This window comes from Hyperolius riggenbachi, chromosome 7 (genome assembly GCF_040937935.1).
Source record: "Hyperolius riggenbachi isolate aHypRig1 chromosome 7, aHypRig1.pri, whole genome shotgun sequence".
NCBI lineage: Eukaryota > Metazoa > Chordata > Amphibia > Anura > Hyperoliidae > Hyperolius > Hyperolius riggenbachi.
In genome coordinates, this window is record NC_090652.1 from 35,877,778 (window position 1) to 35,894,612 (window position 16,835).

The 16,835-nt window shown below is 42.8% G+C and overlaps 1 protein-coding gene across 1 annotated transcript in view; it reads left to right on the forward strand.

The window, feature by feature from the left end:
• Window positions 1–11,931, forward strand: part of LOC137525974 (up-regulator of cell proliferation-like) — a 32,599-nt gene extending 20,668 nt beyond the window's left edge. Inside the window, exon 3 of the mRNA XM_068247184.1 lies at window positions 7,235–11,931. Within this exon, the coding sequence (XP_068103285.1) occupies window positions 7,235–11,931 (4,697 nt within the window). The remainder of the gene's footprint in view (window positions 1–7,234) is intronic.
• The last annotated feature ends 4,904 nt before the right edge of the window (window positions 11,932–16,835 follow it).

A 16,835-nucleotide genomic window follows, 5' to 3' on the forward strand; every position in this document is an offset into this window, starting at 1 on the left:
GAAAGATAAAACAGAGGTCTCTGAGGCTTTTGTTGATTCAGGCTCTGCAGCTAATTTTATGGATTTTGAATTTGCAAAGAAATTGGGTATTCCGCTCACCCCGGTAAAACCACCCGTTCAGGTTACGGCAGTAGATGATTCCCCCTTGCAAAGTAATCATCCGCTGTCTCAGACACCAGAGGTGGAAGTCACTATAGGGGTATTACATAAGAGAAATTGCAGTTTTTTGTGTTACACATGACCACCTCCACAGTCATCCTGGGCATGCCATGGTTGCACCATCACTCCCCACAGATCAATTGGGCCACTGGTCAGTTAACTAGCTGGTCAAAACACTGTTTCCACCAATGTTTAGAGAGGGTGACACTGGGTCAGACTAGGATTCAGCTGGAGGGGGTACCAACCAACACAATATTCGGAGTATTCCGATGTGTTCTGTCCCAAGGCGGCTGATAAGTTACCTCCACATCGCCCGTTTGATTGCCCCATCGATCTCTGATCTGGTTGTATGCCCCCTACGGGTCATCTCTACAATTTATCTGGGCCAGAGAAAGTGGCCATGCAGGAGTACATTCGTAAAAATTTAGCCAAGGGGTTCATTCGCCCTTCCCGGTCGCCCGCTGGTGCAGGCTTCTTTTTTGTTAAGAAAAAAGACGGAGGCCTGCGGCCATGTATTGATTACCGGGGCCTGAATAAAATCACAGTGAAGAATCGCTACCCCTGGCCCCTGATAGATGACTTGTTCACACAGGTTACCGACGCCAAGATCTTCTCAAAATTGGATTTACGGGGGGCATACAACCTGGTACGGATCAGAAAGGGCGATGAATGGAAGACGGCCTTCAACACGCCCGACGGGCATTACGAGTACCTAGTGATGCCTTTCGGGCTGTGTAACGCCCCGGCCGCCTTCCAAGAACTAATTAATGAGGTATTCAGGGAGGTGTTGGGCAAATTCGTGTTGGTGTATCTGGATGATATACTTAATTTCTCTAACAATCTCTCTGAGCACAGGACACACGTTAAATTTGTATTGGATAAATTAAGACTAAACTCGCTTTATGCTAAATTGGAGAAATGCATCTTCGAGGTGACATCTGTTACTTTTTTAGGGTACATAATTTCCACCTCAGGCCTGTCTATGGACCCTGCCAAAGTCTCGGCTGTGTTGGAATGGCCTCAACCTGTGGGCTTGAAATCTATTCAAAGATTTTTAGGCTTTGCCAATTACTATAGAAGGTTCATAAAGGGGTACTCCACTGTCATTGCACCCCTTTCCAGTCTCACAAAAAAGGGGGCAGATACCACCCACTGGTCTCCAGAAGCCTTGCATGCTTTCTCCACTCTGAAAGATTTGTTTTGTTCCGCACCCATCCTGAGACATGTTGACACCGCCTATCCCTTCATTGTTGAGGTAGACGCCTCGGAGGTCGGGTTAGGGGCTGTGCTGTCTCAGCGGTCAGGGTTGCAGGGTAGATTGCACCCATGCGCCTATTTTTCTCGTAGGTTCTCTCCGGCAGAGAGAAACTACGATATAGGCAACAAAAAGCTCCTGGCCATCAAATTGGCCTTTGAAGAATGGCGTCATTGGTTGGAAGGAGCAGAACATACGATTACGGTTTACACTGATCACAAAAATTTGGAATACATCGAGGGGGCTAAGAGACTAAGCCCCCGTCAGGCTCGATGGTCATTGTTCTTCTCGAGGTTCAGATTTATAATTACGTACACTCCAGGTAGTAAAAACATCAAGGCAGATGCCCTGTCCAGATGCTTTGAGCCAGAGACAGCACAGCCCTCTGCCCCAGAGACCATTGTCCCACAAAGACTGGTACTAGCGACCACTGAGAATTGGGGGGACTGGATGGAGACTTTGGGTCCTTTTCAGCAGGACGTTCCGGAGGGGAAGCCCGAGGGGGTTATGTTTGTACCGTTGCCCTTCCGCCTCCAGATTTTACAGATGTGTCACTCACATAAGAACGCAGGACACCCTGGGGCCTCCAGAACACAGGATCTGGTTGCCAGGTGTGCTTGGTGGCCGTCCCTGGCAACAGACTGTAAAGAATATGTTAGAGAGTGTGCGGTGTGTGCAAAAAGTAAGCACTCCTGGCTGGCACCTGTAGGAACATTGCAGCCCTTGCCCGCCCCAAGTGAACCGTGGACCCACTTGTCCATGGATTTTGTGTGTGAGCTTCCCAGGTCTGAGGGTATGTCGGTCATCTGGGTGGTAGTCGACCGCTTTAGTAAAATGGCCCATTTTGTGCCCCTGACCAATGGTCAGACGGAAAGAGTCAACCAATCATTGGAGCAGTTTTTGAGGTGTTACGTCGCGGAGGCGCAAAATTATTGGGTCAAGTTTTTGCCCTTTGCGGAGTTTGCACACAATAATTTGAAAAGTTCCTCATCAGGATTTTGTCCATTTCAGATAGTGACTGGGAAGTTGCCTAAATTCTCCCCATTGCAAGTCGCCTCCACTCCGTTTCCAGCTCTGGAGGCCTGGCAAAGGTCATTCAAAGACATGTGGGGGATCGTGGAAAACAATTTGGGGAAGGCATTTCAAAGTCAAAAAGGTCAAGCTGACAAAAGACGTCCTTTAGAGTGGAAGTTCCAACCAGGAGACTTAGTCTGGGTGTCCACACGTCACTTGATCTTGAAACAGCCCTCAGCCAAGTTGGGGCCCAGGTTTGTGGGTCCATTTTCAGTAACTAGAAAGATCAACAATGTTACTTATGCCATTGATCTTCCTGACAGCATGCGTGGCGTAAGATCCTTCCATGTGTCCCTGCTTAAGCCAGCAGTCCATGTGGGTCCCACTCCTCCTCCTCCTGTGATGATAGATGACCAACCTGAGTACGAAGTAGAGAAGATCTTAGATTCACGCATAGTTCAGAACTCAGTACAGTATCTGGTTCACTGGAAGGGATATGGTATTGAGAAGAGATCATGGGTACCTGAAGGTCGCATGCATGCTGACAAATTAAGAAAGGAGTTCCATGCGTTGCATCCTGAGAAGCATGGTAGGAGCTGTCCGGAGTCCGCTCCTCAGGGGGGGGTACTGTGAGGAAACGTGGAAAAGCCGGCGCTAGTGTTCAGAAGGAGGCGGCTGTTTCCGCGTCCAACATGGCGACTCAACGTGGAGAAACTGCCGCATGCCGCATGGGCAGTGTGGAGGAGTCCGCGTTGGACGCGGCGGATTGTGCGCATGGTGCTGGCGCTGACATGATGGAGGGGCGCGGGGAAGCTGCCGCTTGCTTGGTGAGCGGTGCGGCGGCCCCCGCGCCTGAATCAGCTGGTACATTGCAAAACATGTCTGGTGTGGCTGGGACTGCTAGTCCACACAGGTTCAGAAGGACGCGCGCGCGCGCTGAGAGGCAGAGCTTATATGACAGCCAGAGAAGAGTCAGCTGACCAAGCCGGTCAGCTGACATTTTCACCACCATCCATTGGTCCAGCACTTAGGGGTGGCGCTGGAGAGCGCTGGGGTATATATACTGGGTGCTGGGCATTTCTCTGGTGTCTGGCATGCGATCACTACGTGGTAGCACTCAGACCTTGTCTGTATCTGTGTACTAGCATAGTTTCCAAAGGTGTTGACGGCCAAGGATCTCACACCTTAGCGTTAGGAGATTGAACTGTATTATTTGTTATGACCTTCTGCCTGCCTGACCATTCCTTTGAACTCTGATTCTGTACCTTGCTATCTCTAATCTCCTGTTGCCAAACTCTGCTCGTTCCTGGACTCTGTATTTGCCTCCTGATTCTGTACCCTGCTATTCTGATACTCTGTTGCCAAACCCTGCCTGTTCACTGGATTCTGTAACTGTCTCCTGTATCTGTACTTGATCTGTCTGCGTGTTAACGACCTGGCTTGCCCGACCTCGAGAACTAGCCTTACTGTCAGAGGCAGTTCCCAGACCTGTGAGTGACATCCTCTCTCTGGGGTCACTCCTACTCTGTCCTTCCCACCTTCAGCCTAGCTCCTCCCCCGGGAGAGTCTAGGCCTACAGAAGGAACATTCCTCTGTGTGTACTCAAAGTATTTCTGTTGCATAACACTCACTCGTTACTCAGGTGTCCAGAGGTTAGTGTATATATCTGATTATCGGTGATACTGCAGATCACCAATAATCGGGTATATTCTGCATTTTCGGTGATACTGCAGTTCACCGGTAATCAGACCCTCTCTGTGTTACACCGATCGTTACACTATCATAATTATTTGAAGTGTTTTCTGCTTGCTGGGGTTTAAAGGGCATTTTAATGACAAGGTGTGAAAATATAAACTTAAAATAAAACTCAGGAGAAAAAGTTTATTGCATATGAGCCCATGTGGAAAATGTATGAGCATGCAAGAGAAAAACACATTTCCACTAATTCATTGAAGAAAATGGGGGTGACAACACATTTTCAAGAAATTTGAATTTTTGCAAAATTGTGTGTCTAAATAATAATTTAGGTACAATATTTCGGCAGGTAAAAATGCTAATCCTCATGCAAAAATGACTGTGAGAAAAAATGATGCTTATCCATACTAATAAAATAAACTTCCAGGCCACTTTAGGAATGCCTTCACAGGTAAAAAAAAAAAAAAAAGGAAAACTAGTGTTGTTGCCATATAAATATATAAATATAATAATAATAATAATGTATTAACTACTTAGTTAGCAACTTCTACGTCCGTGATTATAAACACCTGTAAACACATATAAACACTTGGTTCTGTTTTCTATTTTTAGAAAATGGAGTTATTATAGCACCATCTTGTGGGCAAAAAGTAAAACTACTTCAAAATCCACCATAATACACTTACCATAGAATAATTAAATACATTTTCATTATTTTTAACTCCTTTAACCCTAAATCAAATATTATTGCCGTACATTGTACTAGGGACACAATTTAAACATTGTAATAACTGGGACAAATGGGCAAATAAAATGTGTCTGTTTTATCTACAATAGCACATTTTATTTTTAAACTACCATAGCTGAAAGCTGAGAAATGGTGAATTTTGTTTCTTCTTCTTCCATGTCAAATGCATATAAAATAATATAATTCTTAGTATAAAGTACTGCCAAAAGAAAGCCTAGTTTGTCATGCAAAAAATTATATATAGATCATTTCAGTGTGACAATTAGCGATAAAGTTATTACCGAATGAATGGAGCTTTTGAAGGGGAAAAAAACCTGTAATATGGAAGTGGTTAGTATACAAACTAGTGCTGATGCTATGTAAATACAAATTATTATTATTTAGTATTTATATAGCGCCAAGCTGCCAACATCTTCTGCAGCGCTGTAAAGAGTATATTGTCTTGACACTTAACTGTCCCTCTGAGGGGCTCACAATCTAATCCCTCCCCTAGTCTTATGTCTATGTATGTATTGTATAGTGCCTGTATTGCAGTCTAGGGCCAATTTAGGGGAAAGCCAATTAACTTATCTGTATGTTTTTGGGATGTTGTAGGAAACTGTAGTACCCGGAGGAAACCCACACAGACACGGGGAGAACATACAAACTCCTTGCAGGTGTTGACCTGGCTGGGATTCGAACTGGGGACCCAGTGTTGCAATAATATTAATAATAATAATAATGTTTTAATATAACTGGGGAGGATGTTAGGGAGCAAGGAGCTTCCTTAGTGTTAAGTAGGTATGGCAAATGGGAGAAGCAATTAACGTAGATAGGCTTTTACATGTCTTGCAATAACATCTAGCCAATAAATGTATTAATGACAAAAACTGTAAGCAATCAAGGCTGGATTAATACTTTTTCAAACCTTAGGCCAAATTTCCCGTGGGTGCCTTTCATGTACATCAACCCTGTTCCATTCCATGTGCAACCTCCTCTTCAATGTGTGACATCTATTTACAGCAGCCCCTCTGTCGTGTACGGCTCCCTTGGGCAGAAACTCAACTCTTCCATTTGTTGCTACTTATTTGTAGACTTCCATTTCTATTTGCAGCCTCTTCTTCTATTGGCAACAACCCCTTTTTATGTCCAGCCACCCAAGGCCTGGGTCTCTATGGCTTTTCTGGAAATCTGACCCTATAAGCAGCGTAGTAAATAAAATAAAACAAATGTAACTTTAAAGCATAAATTGTTTTGAGGTCATAAAGGACCCCACTGTGAAGATAACTGTGCTCTGTATTACAATAAGTGTATACAGTAATTACTATTTAGTACTTATAGAGCACTGACATCCTACGCAGCGCTGTACAGAGTATATATTGTCACCTAACTGTCCCTCAAAGGGGCTCACAATCTAATCCCTACCATAGTCATATGTCTATGTATGTATCGTGTAGTGTATGTATCATGTAGTGTATGTATCGTAGTCTAGGGCCAATTTTAGTAGGAAGCCAATTAACTTATCTGTATGTTTTTGGGATCTGGGAGGAAACCCACGCAGACATGGGGAGAACATACAGACTCCTTTCAGAGGTTGACCTGGCTGGGATTCAAACCAGGGACCCAGCGTTGCAAGGCAAGAGCGCTAATCACTGCACTACCGTGCTGCCCGAGTAAATGTGCAATAATGATCCCTCAACTGGTGACATCAATCCAGTTTAAACAATCTACCAACAGTAAAACTGGACCCCACTATGAACCATTTTCTAACCATCAGCACAAGTGTAGCTATGATACATAACAATTAACCATTTCCAGATGGTGGCGATTGAAATCTATGCCCTGTTGTGATGCTCTAATACCTGCCAAGGCGTAGATTTCACCTCACCACCACGCGTTCTCACTGCTTTCATCGCTCCCGCCAATCTTGTCACTGCCTGCCCACTGCAGCTCACTCGCCCTGCCTTCTCTATGACTTCAGAACCCTGTGAGCCGATCAGGAGCCAATTTCATTAGCTCCTGACTCTGTCATCAATGTAAACAACTCCCATTGGCTTACATTAATCACATGGTCAGAAGCCAATAAAAGCGGCTCCTGACCGGCTCACAGAGATCTGCCATTGTAGAGACGGCAGAGTGGATGGCCTGAAGCTCCGGGTATGCGACGTGGGTGGCAGTAGTGTCAGGTCTCTGGTCATAAAGGGGGCAGAGTCTGCTGGTACTTAAGTGGTTAAATAAATAACTAAATATAATCTGCTATCTCAAACAATGGATACTGTAATTCCATTTTAATGTTAACTAGGTAAAACTGTAAAATTCCCACAAAACAGAGGGTAAAAATTTAGAAATACAATTAAAAATATGTACATTTTGATTTCTTACAGATAGAGAAAAAAGGTTCAAAAAGCTTGTAAAGAGAGTGAAGATGGAACAACACCTAACTTCTAAACTGACTTTGAGGAATATGCTGAGCATCAACTTAAAGGATCTTCAGGATAAGCAATGTGGCGGTGATGGGGATCTTCCCTGGAAATACTTAAGGAAACTCATGGCCTTAAACAGGGATGCAAGACAAATTCTACCAAACATGAAACAGTCTGTTACTGATGATGATAATCTTTTTAATGCTTTTTCCACCGAAGGTGAAATTAAATCCATCCACCCCTTGGATATACTCTGTGTCCTCCTCCATTGTTCAGACAGTTTCCTTCAGCAAGAGATTGTCACCAAAATGGCCATGTGTCAGTTTGCAGTCCCACTGCTGCTTCCTTCTGGTGATGGGTCAAACTGCACCTTTATGTTGTGGGCAATGAGAGACATTGTGAAAAAATGGAGGCCTGGATCATTAGCTAACAGTAAAGGGTTCAGAGAAGATAATCTGGTGAATATTCCTATGCCAATATTCTCTTTTGTCAGGTTGGGGCAGACCAAATTATCCAAATCTAAAATGCTCAACCAAGTTCTTAACTCGGCTCAGCTCCATAACAATTTCTTCATACATGATAACATGGAAGGAGGAAACATAGAAAGAAAAATATCTGATGGCCTTGTAGAAATGTCCTGGTATTTCCCTTGTGGTAGGTCCGATATATTCTCAGAGCCCATCGCGGTAACCAATCTGCGTGGAGACGTGGAGTCCAACTGGGACCAGTTCATGTTTCTATCTCAGGTTTCACCAGCTGTGTTTATATTCATAGAGAGCATATCTGAGAGGGAATTCACACTGTTATCATCCTGCAGTAACACTGATACCCAGTATTACTTCATTGTCACCCCAGGACATGGAAAATATGTCAGCACACAGACACAGAAAGCCCTTCAAGACTTAAGTCCTTTGCTAAAAATAAAAAAATCAAATGTGATCACGTATGCAGGTGAAAGAAATGAAGCATTATTTGTGCGCAAATTGCAAGACTGCCTTGGAAGTCTCCTAAACAAGGACACAAAAAACAAAAGTATGAGTGATCTGGAGTATAAAATTCCTGGATTTCACTTCCATATGAATGAGAGACTTTCTGAATGCCAAAAAGCACGAGAATGTGCCCGCCAGATTACTAAAGAGATTAAAGATGTGGCTGCATACAAAAAGAAGACAATGGTGTTACAGGGAGATCTATGGAAACAAATATCAAAAATAGAAAAAGAACTTTGTAGAATGACCCACCAAGGAAGTACAGAAACAACGCAATATCAACATGAACTAAAAACAAAGTATTTTTCACTATGTGAAAAACAACATAACTACAAAGTGCCTAATGGTATAAAACTCTTTATTGGTGCAATTACGGATTTGAATGAGACTGGTAAACAATATTTTCTGAAATGGATGAAATTTGAGCTGGATTCAATTGCCCGAAAACATCTTTCTGAATTACAAGCTGAGTACAAAGATCAATGCAACAATAAATCCATTGATAAGGAAGTTCTTCAAAAAATAGACCAGAAAATCTCTGACAGTTCTCTAGGAATTGAGCATTTCTTACGTGAGATGGGGCAGTTTTATGAAGCTGAATGTTCCGTGGTCAAGAAAAATAAATTACCTATAAGCAAAAAACAATTCACGGGACTCCCAGGAATTGCTGCTAATCTCTTGTTAGAGGGATTCCCATTAGAGCTGATAGATGGTGATGTTTCTAACATCCCCCTTCAGTGGATAACAGATGTCCTAACTCAGCTGGACAAGAAAATAGGGGAGAAATGCAAGATAAGGGTAATAACTGTGCTGGGAGTGCAGAGTACAGGGAAATCCACCCTACTGAACACCATGTTTGGTTTGCAGTTCCCGGTGGCCAGTGGAAGATGCACGCGAGGGGCCTTCATGACTCTTCTTAATGTAAAAAATGAGTTCCGGAAGATTCTGGGTTGTCATTACATCATGGTAATTGACACTGAGGGACTGAAAGCCCCTGAGCTGGCCTCACTGGAGGGTAGCCATGAACATGACAATGAGTTGGCCACACTAGTGATTGGACTGAGCGATATCACCATAGTTAACATGGCCATGGAAAACAAAGCAGAGATGGAGGATATTTTACAGATTGCAGTCCATGCTTTCCTTAGGATGAAAGAAGTAGGAAAAAGACCAAACTGCCAGTTTGTGCACCAAAATGTGAGCGACGTGTCTGCCCATGACATGAACATGAGAGACAGGAGGAAATTTTTGGAACAGTTAAATAAAATGACAAAAGTAGCAGCAAATATGGAAAAGAAATTGGGAATAAAAGGTTTCAATGATGTGATGGACTACGATCTGGAGAAAGACAACTGGTACATTCCTGGACTCTGGCTTGGGGTTCCACCAATGGCCCCTGTGAATTCTGGGTACAGTGGACAGGTACATGAACTAAAAAAATATTTACTTGAATTTATGAAAAGCAAAAATTCAGTGGACAAACCTTTATCCATCCCTGACTTCATAGAATGGATGAAGAGTTTGTGGAACGCTGTGAAACACGAGAAATTCCTCTTTAGCTTTAGGAACAGTTTAGTAGCACAAGCCTACAACAAGTTGTCTGCACAATTCTCGCAGTGGGGATGGGAGTTCCGAAAAACTGTTCATGATTGGTTGATCAGCACAGAGACAATTATTAAAAATCAGTCAGCAGAAAGTCTAAATGTAGATCTGTGTTCAGGATTCAGAGACGAACTTAGTCGTTTGCTACTTAAAGAAAAAAACAAAATGACTGACTTGTTAGAAAAATATTTTGAAAATAAAACTGACAATGCTCAATATCTACAACGATATAAAGAAGATTTTGTTTTGAGCACAGAATTCCTGAGGAAAGAACTAGAAAGAAATGCTCTTAACAAGTGTGATGAAGCCTTTTCTATCCAAAAAGGGAAGATCAAAATTCAAAGTATCCAGTGCAATTCTCAGACATTGATTGAAGACAAAATCACTGATCTCCTCAGGAGGTGCCGAGGGAGGAATCAAAAGCTGAACAATAATGAGTTACGCAAGGAATTTGAGATAATGTGGAAGGAGACAGTGACTGATCTACATATGAAGGAATTTCAAAGACTCATTGTCAGTAAATCCATACTACAGCAATTAAGGAATGACATGGATAAAAAGGGTCCAGTTATAAATCAAAAGTTACTGAATGTTGAAAACTTAGAAGCCAGTATTCAACACAATTCTTACGTTAATGCAAAGTATTTAGAGAATGGATGGGTTCAATGGTTTAAAGAAAAAATAGGACTTACAAAAGAGCCTTATGACAAATTGAACAATTTTGCTTTAGCTCTTATAGACAAGTGTGGCAAATATATTGAGGAGAAGGTAAGCACTGCAGAGGACTATGATGACACCTACTGCCAGGAGTTACTCCGCAAGATCAATACAGAGCTTTCTGACCAGTCAAATGACCTTCACTTCACCTCAGAATTTGAGCTGGACATCAAGCTTCACATTTTTGGAAGAGCATCAAGAGCGTTTCAGAAGATGCATGATAGCTTCATTACAGAGAATGACACAAAACGCTGCCTGGAGAACCTAAAAAATCAATATTTGCAAACCTTTCTCAACACGTTTCAAAAGAAAGACATGTGTCGTTCTAAAGCCGAAGAATTTTGCAATCTGTGTTTACAGCCAGCGTTGAAAGATCACATTTTCCGGCATCTTGGTAAAGAAATAGTGAATGACATAGTAAACGGTTCAGACAAGATATTCAGCAGCAGGACATTTTTCCAGAGTTTTTTGTTGAAGGAACTGCTGGAAGAAATGTCATTCCAGAAGTATGTTAATTATATTCACTCGTATGAGAAATACACGTCAGATTGGACAATAAACTACATTAAAAAGAAATATGCAAAACCTAAGAGTCTGAAAGTCATGCAAGAGAAAATTCTATCTTCGGTGATCAGCAAAGTTACAGATGTTCTTGAAGAAGGCAAACATTATAAACATTCATCTGTTTCAGGTTTTCTGAACTGGGTGTGTAAGACACTTAATAAAGATCTAGTGATTCCTCAAAACGAAATGAAAGTTGTTGCTTTTCAGAACACATCCTCGGTGAAGGAGTTTGCATCAGACATTCAGAGTTTTGTTCTCCAGGTTAAAGAGGATATACTATTATGGTTGCAAGATATGGATTTTACCTCTGTATTAAACAAGGTGACGGTGAAGCCCCAGGATGAGTTGTTTAGGCAGGTGGTTGGATGCAAGAAACAGTGTCCATTCTGTAAGGTCCCCTGTGAGGCCGGAGGAGACAAGCATAAGGAACACTTTGCTACTGTCCACAGACCTGAAGGACTGGGAAATTGGTCATGGGAGGATGACCGCACCTTAACCACTGATATATGCAGTGCCTCTGTTTTATCTAATTCATCATTCAGGAATTCGGACACCGGGGGGAATTGGCACCCTTACAAAGACTACCGTACATATTATCCAGATTGGGCAATTCAACCAGATCCCAGCATCGAGTCCTCAGATTACTGGAGATACATTTTTGCGCAGTTTAATGAAGAGTTTGCCAGAAAATATGGTGTGAACCCAGCAAGGCTACCCGACAGCTGGAAGACTATCACCAAAGAACAAGCTCTACATAGCCTCCAGAAAGTGTTCAATGAAATCTAGCAGTTTAAACAGATTGCTTTTACAAACCTTCTCCACAAAGCTGTTCACCTTCATAGGTCAGTTGTCCTGATTTGATTTATGGTGTATATACATGGTACATTTTTTTCCTTTTTTTTCAATTAGATAATTGTGTTATTCCCTTAGATAAAAAAAAAATCCCAGCATTGTTTTCAAGGTACCATACATAAACGTCCGATTTGTCAGAAAATCCCGAAGAAATAATCAATTATAAAGATTTTTCCAACATGTCCGATCAGATTTTTACGAAAAACAGGATAATCGTTCATTGATTTATTTATTTTTTCATTGGAAAAAAATATTTTAGATTTTCGGTCGATTCAATTGTTTTGGTTGAATAAACGTGAAAATCTAACATTTTTATTGTACCATGTATGGGCACCATTAGTTGGTGATGATTTATCCAACGCAGAAATAAAAAAAAATAATAATGAAAGACTTTACAATTGAAAACAAACTTTTAGGAATGAAAGATATGAACTCAGGAATGTAAATACAAAAAAAAATACAGAAAGTTTAATTTTGTTAATTAAACAGAGATTTTGACTAAGATTACAGGTTAATTTACAGAATATCTAAGAAGCACACAGATGGTAATTACTGTAGATGCTGGTGATTCCAACTTGATTCAAATGTCATGTTAATTATATGCAAAGTTGTGCAGCTTGAAAAAGGACCAATTGAATTTTTCAGTGTATATTTTTCAGAATATGCATATAGGGAGGTGCGCTCCTCTTCCTGTGATTTTAGAGACCTGTCCCTTTAACTAAACCCTGTATATGTACAAAGAAAGAAAATGAGTTTCACTTATCTGGGGCTTTGACCTGCCCCCCACAGCCGTCCTGTGCCCGTGCCGGTCCTCTACGATCCTCCATTCTACCACCGCGGCTAAGTTTCGCTTTTTCCACGACTGGGAGTCAGTGGGCCACTGAGCCTGTGCGGCCCTCACCACGCGTAGCTTCGCTTGCATTCCCGTCTGCAATAGAGTTTTGTGCATGTGCAGGACTCTATTGCAGACAGGAATGCGAGCATCACAGGACTCTATTGCAGATGGGAATGAGAGCGAAGCTATGCGTGGCGAAGGGCGCAGGGTGACCCACTGACTCCCACTGGTGAAAAATGAAATTTAGCCGTGGCGGGAGAATGGAGGATCATAGAGGACTGGCGCGGGCACAGGACGGCTGCAGGGGGGCTGGTCTAAGCCCCAGGTAAGTGAAACTTATTTTCTTTCATTGGTTTAGGTTCACTTTAAATATATTCAGTGGCTTGCAAAAGTATTCGGCCCCCTTCCACATTTTGTCACATTACTGCCACAAACATGAATCAATTTTATTGGAATTCCATGTGAAAGACCAATACAAAGTGGTGTACATGTGAGAAGTGGAACGAAAATCATACATGATTCCAAACATTTTTTATAAATAAATAACTGCAAAGTGGGGTGTGCATAATTATTCAGCCCCCCGAGTCAAAACTTTGTAGAACCACCTTTTGCTGCAATTACAGCTGCAAATCTTTTAAGGTATGTCTCTACCAGCTTTGCACATCTAGAGACTGAAATCCTTGCCCATTCTTCTTTGCAAAACAGCTCCAGCTCAGTCAGATTAGATGGACAGCATTTGTGAACAGCAGTTTTCAGATCTTGCCACAGATTCTCGATTGGATATAGATCTGGACTTTGACTTGGTCATTCTAACACATGAATATGTTTTGTTTTAAACCATTCCATTGTTGTCCTGGCTTTACGTTTAGGGTCATTGTCCTGCTGGAAGGTGAACCTCCGCCCCAGTCTCAAGTCTTTTGCAGACTCCAAGAGGTTTTCTTCCAAGATTGCCCTGTATTTGGCTCCATCCATCTTCCCATCAACTCTGACCAGCTTCCCTGTCCCTGCTGAAGAGAAGCACCCCCAGAGCATGATGCTGCCACCACATTTGGCAGTGGAGATGGTGTATTCTGAGTGATGTGCAGTGTTAGTTTTCCACCACACATAGCGTTTTGCATTTTGGCCAAAAAGCTCCATTTTGGTCTCATCTGACCAGAGCACCTTCTTCCACATGTTTGCTGTGTCCCCCACATGGCTTGTGGCAAACTGCAATTGGGACTTCTTATGCTTTTCTGTTAACAATGGCTTTCTTCTTGCCACTCTTCCATAAAGGCCAACTTTGTGCAGTGCATGACTAATAGTTGTCCTATGGACAGATTCCCCCACCTGAGCTGTAGATCTCTGCAGCTCATCCAGAGTCACCATGGGCTTCTTGACTGCATTTCTGATCAGTGCTCTCCTTGTTCGGCCTGTGAGTTTAGGTGGACGGCCTTGTCTTGGTAGGTTTACAGTTGTGCCATACTCCTTCCATTTCTGAATGATTGGCTTCAAGGCTTTGGAAATCTTTTTGTAGCCTAAGCCTGCTTTAAATTTCTCAATAACTTTATCCCTGACCTGTCTTGTGTGTTCTTTGGACTTCACGGTGTTGTTGCTCCCAATATTCTCTTAGACAACCCCTGAGGCCCTCACAGAGCAGCTGTATTTGTACTGACATTAGATTACACACAGGTGCACTCTATTTAGTCATTAGCTCTCATCAGGCAATGTCTATGGGCAACTGACTGCACTCGATCAAAGGGGGCCGAATAATTACGCACACCTCACTTTTCAGTTATTGATTTGTAAAAAAAAATGTTTGAAACTGTGAGGATCCGCGCGGCTGCCTGCGCAGGCAGGCAGCCTTTTGACCACTTTTCAGGTCTGCATTCTGCAGGTCTCTGGAAGAGAGACCTTTTGTCAGTTCTGCAGCTTGCTGCTGCTGAGGAATTTGCATGCGTTTGTCATGCAAATTGCCTAGCCACATCCTTTGTAGGCTTGCTATATAAAGAGCTATGTTTCCCAGAGTCCTTGGCTGGTCATAAGGGTTCTTCCTGTGAAACACTCCTGGAGGAGTGTCAGCCTTGCTCTTTGTTTGAAGATTAGCTTAGAGTAATTCCTGGGACTGCACTAGGCAGGTTTCCCTAGTGCAGTTAGGATTGCATATCTGTTTTGTTTGTCTGTTGCGATTGTCCTGTCCCAAAGGTGGACGACAGCAAATCGTTCTGATCTTTGTTCTTGGAGTATAGCTGGAGCAGCGGTTGCTACCAGCTATCTCATCTGTTCTGTCTTCCTGGATCGCACTCGCCTTGCGCTAGTGCTGTGGATCCTTCTGTTCTGTCTTCCTGGATCGCACTCGCCTTGCACTAGTGCTGTGGATCCTTCTGTTCTGTCTGTCTGGATCGCACTCGCATTGCGCTAGTGCTGTGGATCCATCTGTTCTGTCTCCCTGGATCGCACTAGCCTCTTTCGCTAGTGCTGTGGATCCTGTCTCTCGCTTGTTCCTGTTTTCGTGTGTCTGTCTTGTCTGCTACGAACGCTTGCTGGAGGCTCGGTGAGGTAACCGTTTAGCAAGCGCTCGTGTCCTCTGTTTTATGTTTGTCTGTTGGTGGTTAGTTAGGCGTGCCTGTCCCTGTTGTGCTTATCACGCGGGGACCGCGCATGAACGCGTGCACTGTTGCGAATGAGTGCGGTGTTCGCGTTCAGTTAGCGTTTGTTCTTTTCCTTGTCTTCTCATTGTATGATTTGCTGTGCCTTTTCTACTCTCGTGCTCTGCCTTGCTGTAGCCTTGTGTCACGTCTGGTGATCGCACCTCTCGCGATCACGTTCCTACTTCATATCTGCTGTGGTGTGTGCACCGTCGCGGGTTGGCGACTAGTTTGGTACACACACATACAATCTCTCTCTGTGCTCATTCTCAATCGCCTCTCTTGCGATTGCGTTTCTGCCCTTCGTACAATTCCTGTCTGGCGTTTGTGGTAGGGCAGAGGATCTTTTTCTCTGCACTCCACAGCTCCACCTGCCGACAGGAATTTCCCTCTACAGGTGCATTGCACCTTCCGCTGGGTTTCCGCAAATTATACGCTTGTGGAGGATTTCCGTAGTGTCAGCGCACGTCTTGTGTGCTGATCACGGAGAGAATCCCACAATCGTTACAGGAACCCTGTATGATTTTCGTTCCACTTCTCACGTGTACACCACTTTGTATTGGTCTTTCATGTGGAATTCCAGTACAATTGATTCATGTTTGTGGCAGTAATGTGACAAAATGTGGAAAACTTCAAGGCGGCCGAATACTTTTGCAAGCCACTGTATGAAAACTCTGCATATATTTCTATCCTGTATCTTGCATCTACTCCCAAAAGAAGCACTTTACTTCCTTCATCTGTAAAATTTGGAAAGGTTCGCATATAGCATAAAACCTTTTATTATGTTGTAAAAATTGAATACAATTGCACTCACATTAAGTACAAAGAAAAGGGCTTTGAATAAAATCCATGTGGCCACCTGGAGGTTATTCAAAGCGCTTTTCTTTGTACTTACAGGAAATCTGAAGAGAAAATAAACTTATGAGATAATGCATTGTATGTGTAGTGCAGCTAAGAAATAGAGCATTAGTAGCACAGATATAGATCTCATATTGTTTCCAGTACAGGAAGAGTTCAGAAACTTCAGTTGTTACCTATGCAAAATAGCTGATCTCTCAGGGAAGGAACACACTAGGCAGAATCGCATATGCGTTTTCCACTATGTGCTATGGAAACTGCATATGCGATTCTGCCTAGTGTGTTCCTACCCTCAGACCCACCTTGGGTCAGAAACAGTCCTATTTTCTGTAGCTCTTATACATCAAAGAAACAGTGACAGGCAACTTCAGAAAATGTTTCACTGCAGGGGAGTTCAAAAGTTCATTAGCTCTGCTCTGTTTCATAGTTTAAAATGCAGAGTGCAGTTTGTAATTTCAAATATGACAGAATGATGCAATGTTATAAATAAAGCTATATAACTGAAAATATAAAGTTTGGAC